Genomic DNA, 18,403 nt, shown 5'->3' with positions numbered 1-18,403 from the left:
AATTAATAATGGAGATGATAAATGGGGGTGTGGTGCAGTAAAAGTGTTTTCACATGGAAGACAATGTGAGGATATATCAACTCTAAGTGTACTATATAATTTCATTCACTAATCCCCATTTTCCACAAATCATATCATAACCTAAAGTTTTATTTTTTTATCATTATTATTACCACCACAGAAAGAAAAATATAAAGAAAGAAAGGAATAGCTAGTAACCTAATTAATGGGGTCAACTAGTCACCTTCCCGTGAGGAGATTAATTGTTTCTCCTTAGTAGGTTTATAGCTATAATTATTCGCATTGAAAATTGAAATCAAAATTAAATTAATTATATAATAAGTATTAAATTTATTTTTTAATTAGTTTTAAATTTAATTAAATTCAATGTGGGTTAAATATATTCATAATCGCCTCATATAGTTAGACGCGACGCACATAGAATTAGTTCATGGCGCTTTCTTGAATTTTTATTTTCATGCAAATTATAGAATCTTTTCACTTTATATGATCATATCAAGTCATAAACTTAAGTGCATACGAATCTAAATTGGCAAAAAATAGGTTAAAGAATTTCTGCCCGTGGGAGTAGAATTTAGAAGATCAAATGTATCGAGCAAGAATTATTTTTTATAATTAGTACTTACCAACTCCTCAAATTATTTATATTTTGAGAGTTTTGTTTTATAATGATAGCATTATTGATATTGCAATAAATTGAATAATATATGAGTTCCAATATTTGAGCCAATTAAGCTAAAATATAGAGCCACTAGGTTAACTTGATATTGAGGTTGTTAAATAACAACTATACCCTCAATGTACGAGAATGGCACTCATGACACTTTGAGACAAGGAAAATATTACTTCGATAAAAGATAGAAAGTTTCATAGAGTCATAACTTTTTTTTTTTTTCTTTTTCTAGAAACAATAAACTATATTATAAATTGAAATATAATTAAGATTTAACATATTTTTTACAGTTAAATTGGAGTCCAAAAGCTTAAATTTGTAAAGTTATAAAAATTAAACTTTAATAGTTAGACGATGAGAAATTGTAATTTATGCCCGACAACTTACCTCGTTGTGATTGTCCCACTGTTTTAACACTCATCAAATTTGCACGTATTCCGTTAGGTAACTAACAATTGATTTAATGGAGAGAGAACATGTAATCTTCCATCAAATGTTTAAAGAAATTTATGATTGAGACTAAATTGCAAACTTTTGTGATTTGTGAAATTAAAATCTGGTAAGTAGTAAATTAATTGGATTGAAATTGTAAAGAGGATAGATTGTAGGAAGTAAATTGTAATTTTTCCGGTTAGATGAGTATGCTTTGGATGGATTGGAGATGAGATGTTTTAGAGGGGGTAGCACGCAGCAAGTTTGGAAATCGACTTGGGAACCATAAAGCGTACTTTCAGTTTCGCTTATACGTTTCCCATTAAAATCGTCTTTCTCCTTTAATTGTTATTTTACTTCCTTTTTGTACTGTACTAGAGTTTGTTCATGATATGGCACTTGGTCCAAACTCCAAAGTATTTTGAGATCCACGTGAAGTTACCCCCATGTGCACATCACGTGACATTAAGTGCAACAACAAAGATATTTATGTTTTTTATTGTTATTATTATTATTATTTGTTTTTATGAGAAAGAAGAACATCTTACTTAGTCTAGTAGATAGCTAGGACATACTTTTGGGCCTAATGTCTTCTCACTCCAATTTGTTTTGGGCTAACGCAGTCCAATTATCAAGATGATGGCACAGTCATTGGAGTTGGGCCTCGGATGTGATGCACTGTTTGGGCCTATGAATGGATAAAACCCATTTTTTACGGCTTAAATACAATAATCCTGTTCCTGTGAAAATATAATGGTAAATTACAATTACCTCTCTTGAGATTTGGTATAATTACGAATACCCTCTTGTTATTTAAAAAGATACAAATACCCCTATGTTGTTTCATGGATTATGTAAATTTTGGATAAAATTACAAAATTTTCAACTCTGTCCTTACTGTATTTTCTATTTTTTTAAAAAATTAAAAATTTATAGAAAAATCGGATTGGGTGGATGGAACAATTTTAAAATTACAAAAAAAAATCCACTTAATACATAAAAAATTAAAAAAATAAATAAAATTATAATTCTTAATCCACAATAAAATTTTGGTTAATTCACCAAAAAAATGAATTAAAACCTAACGGATTAAGCTAACAATTACACAATCATTAAACAAGGGGAGTATTGATAATTTTTTAACCAATGAGGGAACATTTGTAATTATGCCAAACGTTAGGACAGGTCGTTGTAATTTACCCTAAATATAATGCAGAGGTAGTGAGAGCTTGTTTGTAAAGCACATGTCTTTTAGGAAGGCTTTGTGCCATTAATATTTTTCACAAGAAGATAAAATGCAACTAATCTGCTTTTATCTAACTACACTGACTGAAATTCATTCAATATGTGCATGAGTGCATCAACTTAGTGCATTAGACATGATGCTCATAAAAATGGACTGATTTCAAAGTGGTCTAAGCCTCTTTGGGGCCACAACCCATTTTTATCAGCATCAAGACACATGGTTTGAATCAATAACACATGAAATTCAGAGCAAGTGGTGCTACAAAGAGCGTCTAAGTTGATCCAAACTGTTAAATTATATGTTTGATATACAAATTGAAGAAGTCAAGAATCTCACTCCCTGTGTATAAAAGCAGCCAACCTCTCATGACCAGAAAACAGAATAAACACTCTATAAAATCTTTAGACTAACTAAGGATGTCTATGGCCGACGGCTTTACCGCAGAGCAGAGCATTAGACGGTATGTTGTATTCATTGGCTAGACTCTGTGTTGGATTGTAAACCCTGAGATAAAATTGCTGTCCGAGGTATTGTCTTCCCCATATTGCAGACCTCATGTTCCACATACCCTGGTTGTCCAATGATACTAGGATAGCAGTCCAAGATTTGGGATATACCTGCAAGGGAACTCAAGCAATGTTATGATCAACCTCACCAGACTTTATTCTAATGGCGGAAATGTCAAATACAATGTTATATACAAGTTACCTGTGTGGTGTGTCTGGTCAAGGCATCAACAAGATTGTACGTTTTCCTGCTAGCTTGTGTCCACTGTCCTGATCCGAATCTATTTGATAACCCAGAGAAAAAAGTATTAGAAACTTAGCTCATTGTGTAGGTGCAAAAAATGAACTCTGTTGATGTGTGACAGCCTACCCGACAACCCAGAAATCATAACCATCGAGATGCCACGATTGCAACGTGTCCTCATTGTTTTGAAAGACTACTTCGATGAATTCATGGAGAGAAGCTCCCATCACAGCCTTTGTTAGCTTGGCACCACTGCCAGATGGAGCACTCGGGATGGAGTTAAGGAGGAAAACACCGGAGATGTTGAAGTAATCGGCGAGCTTCAAAGGAGTGTGAGAGTTGATGTGGGAGACCCCATTGACGGCATATCGTTGCTTCCTTTTGATGATAGGTGCTGAATTAGCCAGCACGATTGTCCTCGATGGTTTTATTTTCCCATAGTGGAAAGAACCCTGAGGGTTAGGCCTTGCTGCATTCGAGGTCAGATTCCACCTGAAACATACACGAGTAAATTTAGGCTTCTGAATGGCAATTTAAGTTTTGGGCTAGCCGTTTTCTCAGGTTTGTTGAGGTCTTCTAGGTTATATACCTGAACGATCTAGCTTGATCAATAGACCATTCTACTTCAGTAGTTGGACCATCTGGGGCAGGCGCAGAAACGGGAATCTCAGAGTTACTATAGTGCACAACTGCAGTGGCACCATAGACTGTATCTGTGAACCTTGTGGATGCAACTACGTAATAGTCTCTTACAGACTGATCCAAGGTGACCAGGACAGTCACAGATTGACCCACATGGACGTCAAGAGAATCGTACATGTTCTGAAGGACATGAGACCCTTCGACCTCGACAAGCTTCAACTTATGACCCTGAATTCTGAAGTTGAAAGAGGTGGACAAGCCAATATTCGAAATCCTGAACATGTAGGTTTTCCCTGGAAATGAAAGCAAGATACAGTGAGCATATACAGCTCTGGCTATAGAAACACTAAATAAAAACAGTAATTCCGTATTCTGTACGAGGTTGTGCTTTCATACTTTCATTTATGAACATTAATTCTTGCAGAATATAAACTATTAAAGTCTGTGAAATAACCTTGATCACCAGTGAAGGTAGGTCCATCATGGCTATGTATAAGGAATCCATCAGGGAAAGGCAGGGGTTTTCCTGAATCCAGTATTTTCTGCAATCTCTGCAACAACATAACCCTAACTATTGTCATACACGCATGATCTGAACTAACAATAAACGTGGAATTATTACAGAAAAACTTATTTCTTACTTTGCTTCTTACTCATCAAAACTAACATGTGAGCAGTTCTTGATTGACTTCTGGGTGAGTTGCATATGACATTATCTTTGTCAGTTAAAAGAACAATAATTGAAGACATCAAGATATAGCAATAAATTCTAACCTGGTGACCACCATGATACCAATCACCAATAAGTAGGGTGAAATCTCCAGCAGGCTTGGCATATGGAACTGGAATCACCGATCTAGCATAGATATTAAGGGCTCCAAAACCTCCAGCAGCTCTGTGCATCCTAGTCGATGGAAAATATGTGTAGCTTCCAATTTGATCCTTAGTTTGGAATTTGTACGTGTAATTTGAGTTGGGCGGGATTGGACAATTAGTTCCCAACACACCATCTTGCCAAGAATTCTTTCTTTGTTTGATCCCATTCCTAGTTCATACAACATGAATCACCCGTAAAGTTACGTCTTGGCTAAACTCTGAACCCATCTGATAAAGAACTGATTCTTGAAATGAATACTCGAAAGCATAGGCACAGGATCTAAACATCATAGGAACTGAAAACACCAAATTCCTACATCCTATATAAGAATAATGGGACATCCTACGATGGTCCGAAAAGTCACGGATAGGACTTCTAGATTGGAACCGATCCATTCAAGAATCTCATGTAACAGGATATATAGTTGTAAATTTTTCTTGAAAATATTGGATAACCGCTGCTCTTCAGTAAGAAATTAGCAAACTAAGCAAGCGAAAATGTAGATCAAATGATTGGACATGAACCTTAACAGAAAAAAAGCCAGGAACATTAAACATGGTACAAGGTGAGTGTGACACACCATGTCAAAAGGAAAGGCTCATCCAACTTGTTCACGACGTTGAGGATTATGTTATCATTGGTCACAGCCTCAAGAGTAGGACCAGGAAATTGACCATTGATGAGTATGATCTGCAAATTTAACCATCAAATTTCTGAACACTCCGTTACACACACAAACACACACATAGTTGAGTGGACAATCTCAAAACGTTGCTAACCTGCTGATCTTCTGGGCCAAGTACCCACTTAGTTCCATAAGTGACAGTCCACGTATAATACTTGTAAGCATCCTCTGCTCTTGCTACAGAGACACTCCAAAACGCCAAGATTGCAAGAAAAGACAGCAAACCTGCTCCTCCCATTTCAACTACTTAAATTGAACGAACGCCCAAACCTCTGAATCTGCAGAAATCCCACTTCAAATACATCACACATTCTTAAGTACAATGCACGAAATCTAACTTCACTAACATGATGAAATCTTAAAATCTAAACCACAAAAAGAAAAATTAGAGCTTGCAGCTATGCGCATTGCACAATAACAATGAGCATATACCAATCTGAAAACAGCACGAACATGAAATGTTGAAGAAATCAACAAGACTACAGAACAACATCATCAGATCTGAAGTGGGATTTAACCAAAGACACGGAAAACACGTGGCAGAAATGGAAATGTACCAGGTTTGAGACGATTGAACAAGTACAAAATGGGAAAGAATAATGGAACGCAACGAGTGAATCTTTCTTCAAAATCAGTGTCTGGTTAGCTGCCTATTGCTACTTCCCAAACTGGGTTTTGGATGTATATATAAACAAAGCTATAACACTGACAGAGCGCTTGAAAAGAAAAAGCTTTCGCGCGCGCCCTGTCTGGATATCACCAACTTTCACATTGCCTCTACGCGTTATTATGATTGTTTTCTTGGTCTTTTTCGAATTTTATTACTAATAATTAATATCAGTTTTTTACGATAATTATTTTTTTTTCCTTCTATATTTAAAACCTCACAGTCAAAAAAAAGTTTTGAATTCAAATTCAATCAACATGAACGTATAATTTATTTTATGATATTTCTATTTTATTTTTGTAATATATTCTTGAACAATGTAGTAATAATTAAAGTTAATTTTATTGGAAAAAAAAAAGGGGTAGTTGGGAATAAAATGTCATAAATCTCGGCGCTGGTCATATGTTATTGATTTCTGTCAGCTTCTTTTCCAACATTTTGATGCATTCAGCATTCTATTTCTCTTTTAGGGTTTTATGTCTGTATAATTATTTGACCATTTTTTCTTTCAATTTCTTGGATGGCCAATTTGATCTTTCCTTCAAACTGAAGCCATGTATACTTCATGCTAGAAATCAAGTTTTGCTTTTCTGTGTTTTAAATATAATGTTTAAGTAAGTTTTTAGATATGTTTACATAATGTGCAAGAAAGAACATTGTAAGGTGGACAAAGTGAACCTATAAGAATTACAGACAACCTAAATTGTACTTTAGTCATTTATAAATCTAGTCTATTTGTGCGATCTAAATTGGATGATTGATTATCTGATCATGGTGAGTGCCTAAATATCTAAGTTCGAGTTTTTTCAGAATTTGCGGTATCCAAAGGACTTGACAAAACTACTAACATGAGCATCAATCAATATTTGATTAAAATTAATCACATGCTCTGTAATCAAATTAAGGGCCGTATCTAATTAATAAAATATTGAAAGTGATCATTTGCAGACATAATTATGGGTTTGAATGGTTGGGAGGTGAGCCACAGCCACCTTCAATTATTTCAGATCACAAGTATTTTAACATTTACGTGGGATAGAATTGAGTATCAGCCTTCACATGCTCCATAATTAATGGGATAATTACATTTACAATCTCCCATTTATTATCTTTTTACATAATTTATTTTTGCCTTTTCAAAAATTATAAAAACCACATCTAGCTGCCTTTAAAATTTTAAAATATCTTTATTGACTAGGTCAACCTTTAAAATAATTTTTCAAGCACAGAAATGCCCTTAAGATGTTTTTGGAATTATTAAAAGGTAGAAAGGATGTCAAAGTAATATATATGAAAATGAGTTATATGACTTGATTTTTTTTAATTTTAATTTAGATTATTTTATTAACTTTTTTATTGAATCTCTAGATAAAATTATAAGTTTTATAGTTAAAATATTAAATTATTTAATTAATATATAAATAAAGTTAGTTAATTGATTATTGGTTTAAATTTAAAAATTATCACACTTGTATAAATTATTAAAAGTAAAAGATTTATCCTCTGTTTTTATTTATAACTAAGTTTTACTAAAATGAAACTAATAATAAATTACATATTTTATATAAATCTAATTAGAATTAATAAAATAAATTTATTTATTTATTAAAAAGATATTTTAACAAAACAGGGTTAGGGTTAGGCGGTGTGGATGGGGCAGAAGGGATAATATATTTTAAATAAATTAAATAAATAATTTAATAGTTTTAATATTTTTCTAATAAATAAATTATTTATATTATTCATTCTAATATGATTTATATAAAATACATAAATTATTTTTAATTTTTTATTTTAGTAAAATTTAGTTATAAATAAAAATAGAGAATAAATAATCTTTTAATTTTACTAATGAATAATTTATATATTAATTAAATAATTGAATACTTTAATTATTAAAAGGTGCAATTCTATATAGAGATTCTATAAAAAAAAAAGTCAATATAAAAATTTATATTTAAATTAAATATTAGTATAAATAATAAAAAAGTATATATGGGGTGATATTACTCATCTCCATAAATATTACTTTGACACTCCTACTTTTTGATAATTATAAAAATATCCCTAAGGATATTTCTATCCTTGAAAAATTATTTCAAAGGTTGACCTAGTCAACAGGGGTATTTTTTTATTTTAAAGGCTGTCAGGGTGGTTTTTATAAAATTTTTAAAAGACGGGGGTAGTTTGTGTAAAAAGATAATAGACGAGGGGTGTAAATGTAATTATTCTTGTTTTTATATTGCCCTCCTCTCTTTTTTTTTTTTCTTTTTTTAACAGGGTGGTGTCTTTAAAGCAAGCAATAAACTGTTACAAATTCGATATGCAGTATAACTATATTTCTAAGTCAGTCAACGACTTCAAGTAAAATAAACAAACAACATAGACATACTACTATAAAAGTAAACTAACACCTACATGCGTAGGATTTTAATATCTTTAAATGTTTGTTTTTTTTTCTAACAATCAGATCATTCTGTTAATCAAAAATCGTCAAAATTATTAATATTAGTCAAAAAATTCAATGGAAATTTGTATTTACTTTCAATTAACTTATTACTAATCTATTATTGGTCAAGCAAATCTTTTGACTAAATACCCTTATACACTTCAAACATTAATACGTGTGAGGAGGTATATGTTCATTCTTGTAAGGATATTCTGGTAAGGAAATATTTGTTTGATCTATATCAAGTAAATAATAAGTCAATTATAAGTAAATATGAATTCCATTTTAAGTGTTTGTTAATATCAATAAATTTGACAAATTTTGACTAATAGAATATCGATTTATTAATAAAAAATAAAAAATATTAAGGATACTGAATATAATTTTTCAAACTAAAAAAAGATATGTATAATTATACTAAATTTGATATGTGGGCAGTATAATCGTCCCCCAATTAATCCCATCCACCAGATCCCAAATTGATTCCATGTTTGTTTTTTTTTTCCTCTGCTTTCCCTTTTTCGTTTTCGGCTCTTCCTAATTTTATTGGTCTCATAAACCTTTTGGCGTCTTAGGAAGTAAGAAATTGGACCGTTAAATAACTTTTCTGAAAAATGCAATAAGCGTTGCAGTCTTTACCAATTAGTATTGTTGGATTGGACATCCTCCGCTTCAGATTTGGTATAATTAAGAATAGTTACTTATTATTTAAAAAATTATAAATATCTCTCAAATTAAAATTAATTACGTAGTTTTTAGACGATAAGGTAAATATTATCAGTTTACCTTTGCTGAATTTTCTTCAAGAAAATAAAATATTTAAAAAAATACAAAACAATCTAAGGGTGGGTAAAGTAAATAATCAATTGAAAGTATTAGTGTATAATAGTATTTTATAAAATTATAATTTATAATTCAAAAGAATTTTTTTGGAAAGTTCACCATAAAATTTGGATAAAAACGTAAAGGAATGAGCTTGTTGTTCCACATACATTTAAATCATAGAGTATTTGTCATTTTCTCAAATAATAAGAAGGTATTTAAAATTATGCAAAAAATTTCAAAAAAAAATAATTATAATGTACTCTAAAGATCATGATAAATATTAATTAACAATAACAGTACTCATCACACCGACTACAAAATATATACAATAAACAATGTCCACTATTCAAGCACTAAATATTGCATATCCCATGATTCCATAAAAAAGATATGCACATCCAATAAATAATTTATACTTTCCTGCATAAGAAACATGTTCACTAAACTGTATATACAAAGTATAGATACAAAATATTTTTTTTTTACATACAATACGTCTTGTCTCATAACTGTGATGTGCTCACTGTTCTTTTAGCAACTGATGCTAAAACTATGATCATGGTTATAAACTATTCTTGACAAGTTTTTGTTTGGACCCAATTCGATTAAATTTGAATTAATTATATGGTAAGTTTTTGTACTTGTTATGTGATTGGATTGATTCGATCGAATTAAGTTCGAAAAAGAATTTTCCAACCAGTATAAATATTTTGCCGATAGCTAGAAATTATGACAAATATTAATGAATTCGGGGAATTTTTTTTTCACATTAAATATTGATTGTTAGAATTTTGAACTTGTATTTCGTTGTAAGGGGGATATCTATTTTCTTAGTAGTAATTTCCCGGTAAATTTAACATTACCAAACTTTTTATTTTAATATTTTCCTAAGTTATTTACTATCACTCAGTTACTTGTAGTAGAAAAACATTAACTATATTATTTGTATGTATACTATGAAAAATCACAGAGTTATCATTTAAAAAAAAAATTACGGAAGTAAATATTCCTACTTATGATATCATACTCCGTGAATTCTTAAAAATCCTTATCAAAATCAGGTTAAATTCACTTCTTATATTTTTCAAATTATACAAAAAGTGAAATTTTGATAAATTAGGTAAATCAAATAGGGCGCTATGTTGCTGCATGCAATACAATTAACGTATTAGTCGTTGTTCGACTTAGCGTGAGTATCACATATTTGTTGTTGAAAATACGTTTTGACAGAAAAGGATGATTTTAGAATTTATAGGCACTCAAACTCTTTATTTACAGTAGATATGAGATGCATACTGATATCCGAGCCAAATTAAGTTGATGAAACAAAATAGTAATTTTTCCAAAGCCCTATAGCAATTTTTGTTTAATCCAAAATAATTGCCAATAATTAAGGGGGTAACTATAATTATTGAAAATTATTTTAATGAGAAAATACTAACTGTATCTGATTCTTGTATCTGGCTTTTATTGGAGCCATACCTAACATGTGGGCACTATGATTTTTTTTTTTTAATTTATTTTTTCTGCACACAAATACAAAATGATAGAAAAATGCACACCTATATAGACTAAATTCTTAATTATTGTCACCATTAAATTAAACATGACCAAATTATGCATTGATTAGACTACGCACTGCTAAAAAGTGCATGACCCACTTCTCAAGAGCACTAATCCACTGGGCCACTACGCTCATAATTTACTCGTCTCAACTATGTGTTGTTGGATGAACACTATAATTAATGGCATCCATTTGGCATTATATATGTATAAAGAAATGATGTGCCACAATCTATGATGTATGAATACGTATTAATACAAAAAATGTAAAAAGATTACGATCAAGTGGTGTTCATGTCCAACACAATATTACATAATTTTTGGAATACGCATGCATTAGAGGCCACAATGATTAGTAAGAAAGAAAAGAGGATGAACCAAGAAGTTACAAAATTAACCATAAATGTGAAGTTTGAATTGGTGAAGTCCTGTATTGATGTGGGTTGGGCTTATTAGTTATTATGTGCACAAATGGTTTGAAGATGGGGCAGTAGTTGAATTTTGGGTAAGGCCCAACTGACTTTGAATAGGAAATGCTGCTGCTCTGCACTGCACTATTTGTATTTGTATGTGTGTTTCTTTTGAAGGGTGGTGAGTCAGAATTTGGGAGAAAAGAAGCTGCATGTCTTCCACGTCGCTCTTTGCACACTGTTACGTGTAGCTTTTGCTTCTCTACCTTTCTTCTACTCATCATCTTCTCTTACTCTTTGCCTTATGATCAACATCATCACTTTGTAAATTCTTCAATGCTTTGTGCTCGTCCCTCTCTTCTTATTCTGCATATATATCCTTTCCAGCTGGTCTGAAGCTACCTGTCTCTCTCTCCCATTTTCTGATACGATCGAACTTTTCAAGAATTAAAGCATGTCTGATCATTCGTCGGACTCTCCAACCTCTTCACCAAAAGCTCAGCTCCACAACCACCCAGGTATCCTCTCACTCTCACACACACACAGAAGATGTTTATGTATAATAATCTCTTTTCTGAATTTGCAAACAGATGTAGTCAGCGACGTGATTCTGTGGAGAAGGAAGCAACTGAATGTTATAATCCTGGCAGCGGCCACTGCAGCATGGACAGCAATGGAGGTCTACCAATTCAACTTCATAACTCTGCTTTCTTGGCTGGCAATGGCCCTTCTCCTCTGCCTATTTTTCTGGGGCACCATTCATCGCCTCTTGAAAAAGTATATCAAATCAAACACCCTCGCCAGAAAGAGACACACAGAAGTTGTTGTTTTTTAATCTGTTTTCTGTGGGAATGCATGCAGAGAGGCGCCTGACCTGTCAGAACTAGAGATCAGCGAGGAAACAGCAACGGAGACAGCAAAGTCACTTAGACAACGTGCGGAGGAAGGGATTCGGCTGATGTTCCACGTGAGTGCCGAGAGAGAATGGTTCGTGTTTGCGGGAGTTGTGGCATGTTTGTATGCAGTCGCCGAGCTGGCGAGGCGTTTCGATTTTCTTACGCTTTGCTACATAGGTGAAACATTCAGCTTCAACTTGCTAATGCTATAACTGATTAACTACGCTCTCCTTTTCCGTATATATGTAGTTGTATTGATCATACTTGTGAAATTCTGAATGATGGGGTGCGGGTGTGTTTTCTTGCTCTGGCATTTTGCAGGAGTGGTGGGAGGAATGACGATACCTGTAATTTATTTCAAGAACGAGGAGAGGATAAGAGAGATGGGAGAAAAAATGAGGGTGAAATCAGGGAGTACGTATGCGGGAGTTGAGGAGAAGTTACAGAAGATGAGGAACAAGATTGGAGGGAGGAAGAAACAGAAGAAGATGGAGTAGGTAGCATACTCCTCATATCTTGGGATCTTGTGTTTACCTTTTTTTGTCCCCTTAGATTAGCAAAAGTTGTAATTTTGAACATATTTTTGTATATTGATGGATAATCTATCTAGAATCAATAAAAGAAGGGATTAGTAGAGAGTAGTCACCGTGCCTAAATTTTTCTTTCCCATGTTCAACATGGACTGTTAGTAGATAATATATATAATTTAGAAGGAAATTTGGCAAGGGGATCCGTGGCGCAATGGTAGCGCGTCTGACTCCAGATCAGAAGGTTGCGTGTTCGATTCACGTCGGGTTCAAACCCCCATCATTACGGGCCCTGTATAATTTTTTCCGCCTCCCGCTCTCTTTTCAATTTTTTCTAGCAAGAGCAGTTCACTTTTTCCCACTTGCATCCACCAACATTCTTTTGTTGGTTCAGAGATTGATCGAGTGCCCAACTGTCCAGGATTGATTGATCCAGTACTGAATTTATTCTAACACCGAGACGATAAAACTAGCTGCAGTACCCGGGCGATTGAATGAGTTCTGTTCATCCAAGGCACCTGCTCATTTCTACGGACTGCCACAATGGAGCAACCCCAAACGTAAAGGAAAAGCACTTCATTTACTCCATTATTTGTCTTTGGGGTGCCCATGGGTGGAAAGTTGTTTAGCGGGATGACTGAATCTGGTGCTGTCTCTGCCTGTGTGATTTATTGTCTGATCTTGACGTATGATTCGTTGAGGCTTTTTGTTTTTTCGGTTAAATGAATTTGTATGAAGAGGAGAGAAAAAAAGCTGCTTTTTGTTTTTCCGGTTAAATGAATTTGTATGAAGAGGAGAGAGGAAAAGCGCTGAAAGCAACAATACACCGGTCCCGTATAAACCAGGCTTCGGCTTCGTGGTGTTTGTGCCTGCATCACGGTAAATATGACCCTCAGGAAGCGAGACGGTCTTTCACTGTTTCTAAAGTGGAAATTTTGAACTTTGTGCAAGAATGACAAAGAGGGAACACAACTACCCAGAGGTTTCTTCCCTCGAGTATGATTCCATTACCTTCCAAGTGTAGCAATTGAACACACAAAGTAGTAGTAGAATCACCTGCTCAGCAAGCACATTACAGTAATGATACGGAATATTAGCAGGGGAAGAAAGCATACAACAAGTGTGAATCTAACAAGCGAGCAGAAGTGAAAATTGCAGTGAACTGAGAGTTGTGAATCATGAATGTGATACGAACAAGAAAATCCCTACATTGTGGGAACCTTCAGAACTGAAGCAAGCAACACATGCAGGATAGTAAATAGTCCAATCAAAAGGCACGACTGGTCAGGATTTCTACAAAAGAAGAAATGCAAACTTCCTCTACAGTCTACACTCCCTTCAGTTGACCTCCTTAATCATATGGTATTTGGATATAAGCCGCATCAGACACAAAAGGAACATCAGCATACATCCCAGCAAGGGCACATCTGATACACTCCAAAACTGTGAACAAATAGGCAAATGCAATCGTGGTCCAAGTGTGCATCCCGATCTTTCCCCAATATAAACCAAGTGGCATCCAGCGGCTCACAGTTCCAATAACCTGCAAAGCAATCTCCAGAAGCATTCCCATAACCACATGGAATCTAAAGAAATGTGGCCATTCTTTCCGCCTCACTACTCCAAGGTAAGCAACAAAGAAATATGCCATCAGAGACCAACTTGGTAGTCTCGCTAATGCACCCAGGAAACGGTAAGTCAGAAATTCAAAATCTTCCAAGAAAGGATGTAGATGATATGCTGTTTGAGCATACATCCATGTCTCATGAAGGGGCATCAGATACGGGAGGCATGCCAGAGTTCTCCACCACCATCTTGGCTTCTTCGTCATAGCAGGAAATCTAAAACTATAAGGCACGTCTTTGGAAGCCCTTGGAGGCAATGGTAGCCGTTGCCGCTTGGGTAACTTGGGAATCATATGTAACAAGCTACCTTGTTCCCCATGTAACAGTGATGTTGATGCAGCAGAGAGACGGAAATGCTGAATGCCTGCCATGGCAAAAAATGAGAAGTTACAGAGATAAGACTTGGAACAACCACTTGAATCCCCAATAACGTGCTCATAGTAGAATCACCGGAAGCTAAAAGAAGATTTCTATATATCATATTTATGAGAAATCACGGGTCACAGCATTGTAGTGAGTCATCATAATTCAAGCTGATATTCATTAAATATCCTGTATGATTAACTAACTTCATAAGGATTCCATATGAGAGATTTCTTTCAAACTAGTCACAATCATTAGGATCCCAGAAACAGCTCACTTCACTAACATTGTTCAGAGACAGGAAATTGGAGTGCCAAGACAGAGCAAGGTGTTGACACCGAAAGGCAAAATTCAGTTCCAAAGTGATCAAATATGCAAGTGGCCTAATCAAAGTACCTTGCTAAATCACTACAACAACAGTGACAATTTGACCCACAATAGGAAAATTTGATCAGCTAACATGATTGCCGGTAACCACCGCTGCTATGTTCTCAGCTGGCTACCAAAGTTGCAAGTAATATGCAACACATGAATGGATATTTGAGCAAAATTTACAACATCAAACCGTCATGATACTTGGTGTATACTAAACTACAGCCCTATATATGGAAAAGGAAATTCTGCATAGGGGTCTGCCCTACTCGGTTTAGAAGATCAAGAATTAGTTCTGATTACACCGGAAAGTAGAAGTATCAGCTACAAAACAAACCATCAACAGGGTAAAAGAATGAGATAACATCTTACACACTAGTTCTCCCACAGGGAGGAAAGGTTGCTGGTATAACAAACAAGTATCATCATCAAGAGGGCACATAATTCCGAGTACCATACATGAAGCTAAGGTGGCAGTTCAATTCGACGGACAGAAACATACCTGAAGATACAGAAGATTTAATCTTGAGAAGAGGTTCCCAGGAACTTGTCCCACAGAAAGACACCACTTTCTGTTGAGAACGAGGAATGCCTGAAATTGCCGAGTTGCGAGACCTGAATCTACATGGCTGGCTGTTAGTGGGGAGCAAATTAAAAACCCCAGAGTTCAAAGAGCACCCACTAAGAATCATACTCCAGCTCTGTCTTCAGACTTCCACCCTAAATACAGAAACAAAATAACTCTTGCATCACAGAATGAAAGCAAAGTAAAGAAAACGACAAGAGCAGGAAAAAACACATTATACCCATATACGCATATCTTTGATAAATCACAGAAATTAAAACCCGAATTCTAGGTACAAATCGATTAAAAAAATTAAATAAAATAGTGAATGAGATCATCATCATCATCCGGATAAGGTAAGCAGTACCTCTGAGAGAGTGAGAAAGCCTCGGAGTGGGGCTAGTGAGTAGCGGCTGGTGGTGGTGGGTTTGGCCGTTGAGGATTGAATGGAAAGGGGTTTCTGGATTGGGATTCATATTTATGTTAAATAGTTTTTTTTTTAATTGTGTACGTACTCGGGTTCCGGGTAGAAGCACTTACCCGGACCCGCTCAAAAACAACATCACTCTGAAAACAGTTTAAATTTACAATAGACTTTTAACAGCCGGGATCCGTGGCGCAATGGTAGCGCGTCTGACTCCAGATCAGAAGGTTGCGTGTTCGATTCACGTCGGGTTCAAACCCAACGATTCATGCGGATCCAATCCTTTTTGTTTATTTCAGCAGTCCAATGTTTCAGGTTGTTATCATCGATCCAGGTGATTTTATTTAAACTGCTGAAGGCTTTGTAATTTTTTTTAGAAAACTAACAAAGTATATAAATGAACTCTAATCCATACGAATAAAATTCCAATATATTACAGTAAGTTATCGTCACAAATCTGTTGTCATTCTCCATCAACATCACAGCGTTGCAATAAATCCACAACTACCAGTTTGCTTCTTTAACACCGTAGATATTGTTTTCTGTTAATTGAGCACTTAAAATTTGGCTATCAGATTTCCAGAAGATTTTCCGAAACCAAGATACGATAAATCCACAACATGATCTCTATGCTGTTAGCCTTCAATTTTAAAAAACACCGTAGATATCATCTTATAGATCTCCATTTCAAGAAAATAAGCATCGAGAATTCTAGGAATCAGAATCTTTGGAACATGTACCAGCATGGGACGCGAATCGATCATGAGACTGCACTTTGCATTTTCTAACCCGCTACCTGAGCTGGTCACAAGCACATACAGGCTCTTCTCAGCATTTCCAGTCAGCAGAACACCATCACTGGCTCATGTAATGCTCTCTGGAGATTTCTGTTCAAACATGCAACGACACATAACAGAGCACAAGTATCATCCACAAACTCCAGCAGGATATTTCACTGGCACTCCCAACATATTTTTTGATCTGCATGGGGCTAAACGGGTTTTCTTTCCCAACATGGTTTTGGGCAATCAACACCTCAAATTTGAATGTAACAAAAATTACACACATACAAAGCAGAAATCAGCAAGACTATACATATACAACAAAATAAGGTCTATAGAAGCTCCAAGATAAACCATAAAACTGAGTACATCATAGGTACATATCACATGTTTATAGGAACCCAACAAACAACAGAAAGCACTGGAACCAATACAAAAAAAGATAAGCAGACAGGAGTGACCACGGGGGGCTCAGATGCAATATACAGTTATATGACCAGCAGATACATAATAACCATTAGTATTCTCCTCTTGCATCCATTCACTCCATGCTTTTTCTCTTCAACAGAAATGATACAGAAAATGTATACATTGCTCATCTCATAACTAAACCTGGATTGATACCCTGAACCATGGCTGGACTCCAAAACACATTTGTTAGACGGCCTGAAGGTCTTCAGGCTGCATATGCCAGGATGATTCTTCCATTCTTTGCAGATTCTGGTTAATTTCACCAGACCTCAACAGTAATCACATTGCATAAATGACCTCTCCACTGCTGTCAACGTCAAGGTCAGGATCAGAATCTAGGTCTTCCATGTCATCATCCATCAGGTCCAGATTATACAAACCAGCTGGAGGTATGGTGGCTTCCGAGATTATCTGCATGATGACTTCCAGGCTCTGCATGGGCTGGTCCGGCTCTTCAAACTGGTTCCCCATGGTCCTCTCATCCATTAGATCAGCAGGGAGGTTTTTCAGAAACCACACATGGTTCCTAATTTCAGGTATTGTGATGCGCTGACAAAGTACATATTACAAGAGCATAAGTTTCAAAAAGACATTCACTTTTACACTGTAATGACTGAAGCTAATTGCTAGATTGTAAGACGCCTGCCCGATTGACATCAAGAAACTACAGTCAATTCTCTTACTCTATTTAAATTCAATAGATAACTATAGCCCAAAGACAGACTTGGGAACTCGGACTCAAGCCACTGTTTCCCAAGTTAGTTCAAGACACAAATTACCAATTTGAATAAGAATCAAATTAATAGAAGCAATTATTTGGTAATGACTGTTTTTCTTCTTTTTATGCTATTCAAACTACAATTTCAATAGGTTTATAAATCACTTTAAGAATAACCAACTAAATTGAGTTTAGATAATACCACAACTACCCTCAATCATCATAGTGTTTGACAGACTGAACTCATTTTTCAACGACGATTAGTTTTTCACAACACCAAAGTTTCATAGTACGAAACACTGCTAGGAGGATTATCAAGAAATGGTAGCATCAGTTTTAATAGTTAAACAGGAAAGTCAAAGGTCAATCATAAAGCAAGAAGTCAGAAATCACTAACTTGTGCAGGGTCTGCAACAAAGA

The 18,403-nt window shown here is 34.9% G+C and overlaps 4 protein-coding genes and 2 non-coding genes across 6 annotated transcripts in view; 3 read left to right on the top strand and 3 right to left on the bottom strand.

The window, feature by feature from the left end:
• On the bottom strand, window positions 2,629-6,044 carry LOC105177684 (L-ascorbate oxidase homolog). Its single transcript, XM_011100918.2, has 9 exons — window positions 5,884-6,044; window positions 5,421-5,604; window positions 5,222-5,331; window positions 4,539-4,809; window positions 4,219-4,315; window positions 3,712-4,057; window positions 3,249-3,614; window positions 3,081-3,159; window positions 2,629-2,989 (listed from the first exon to the last, which is right to left on the bottom strand). Exons 2-9 carry the CDS (start codon window positions 5,562-5,564, stop codon window positions 2,783-2,785), a joined length of 1,620 nt encoding a protein of 539 aa, XP_011099220.1. The 5' UTR covers window positions 5,565-5,604; window positions 5,884-6,044; the 3' UTR covers window positions 2,629-2,782.
• On the top strand, window positions 11,518-12,774 carry LOC105177683 (reticulon-like protein B13). The gene is made up of 4 exons (XM_011100917.2): window positions 11,518-11,758; window positions 11,831-12,017; window positions 12,102-12,313; window positions 12,458-12,774. The coding sequence occupies exons 1-4, from the start codon at window positions 11,695-11,697 to the stop codon at window positions 12,631-12,633; spliced, it is 639 nt and encodes a 212-aa protein (XP_011099219.1). The 5' UTR covers window positions 11,518-11,694; the 3' UTR covers window positions 12,634-12,774.
• TRNAW-CCA lies at window positions 12,864-12,935 on the top strand. Its single transcript has one exon. It is a non-coding gene; the product is annotated as a tRNA-Trp (tRNA).
• On the bottom strand, window positions 13,787-16,078 carry LOC105177682 (protein TIC 20-I, chloroplastic). Its single transcript, XM_011100916.2, has 3 exons — window positions 15,956-16,078; window positions 15,526-15,743; window positions 13,787-14,652 (listed from the first exon to the last, which is right to left on the bottom strand). The coding sequence occupies exons 2-3, from the start codon at window positions 15,713-15,715 to the stop codon at window positions 14,015-14,017; spliced, it is 828 nt and encodes a 275-aa protein (XP_011099218.1). The 5' UTR covers window positions 15,716-15,743; window positions 15,956-16,078; the 3' UTR covers window positions 13,787-14,014.
• Window positions 16,196-16,267, top strand: TRNAW-CCA. Its single transcript has one exon. It is a non-coding gene; the product is annotated as a tRNA-Trp (tRNA).
• The window catches only part of LOC105177680 (serine/threonine-protein kinase SAPK10), a gene marked incomplete in the record, with an annotated part of 7,162 nt that continues 5,856 nt past the window's right edge, over window positions 17,098-18,403 (bottom strand). The window contains 2 exon segments of the mRNA XM_020699294.1: window positions 17,098-17,814; window positions 18,381-18,403. Of these exon segments, the coding sequence (XP_020554953.1) occupies window positions 17,545-17,814; window positions 18,381-18,403 (293 nt within the window).

The sequence above is a fragment of the Sesamum indicum genome, linkage group LG15 (assembly GCF_000512975.1).
Source record: "Sesamum indicum cultivar Zhongzhi No. 13 linkage group LG15, S_indicum_v1.0, whole genome shotgun sequence".
In the NCBI taxonomy this organism is placed as follows: Eukaryota; Viridiplantae; Streptophyta; class Magnoliopsida; order Lamiales; family Pedaliaceae; genus Sesamum; species Sesamum indicum.
The sequence above is the reverse complement of the archived record's forward strand: the minus strand, read 5'-3'. Positions and strand labels throughout refer to the sequence as shown.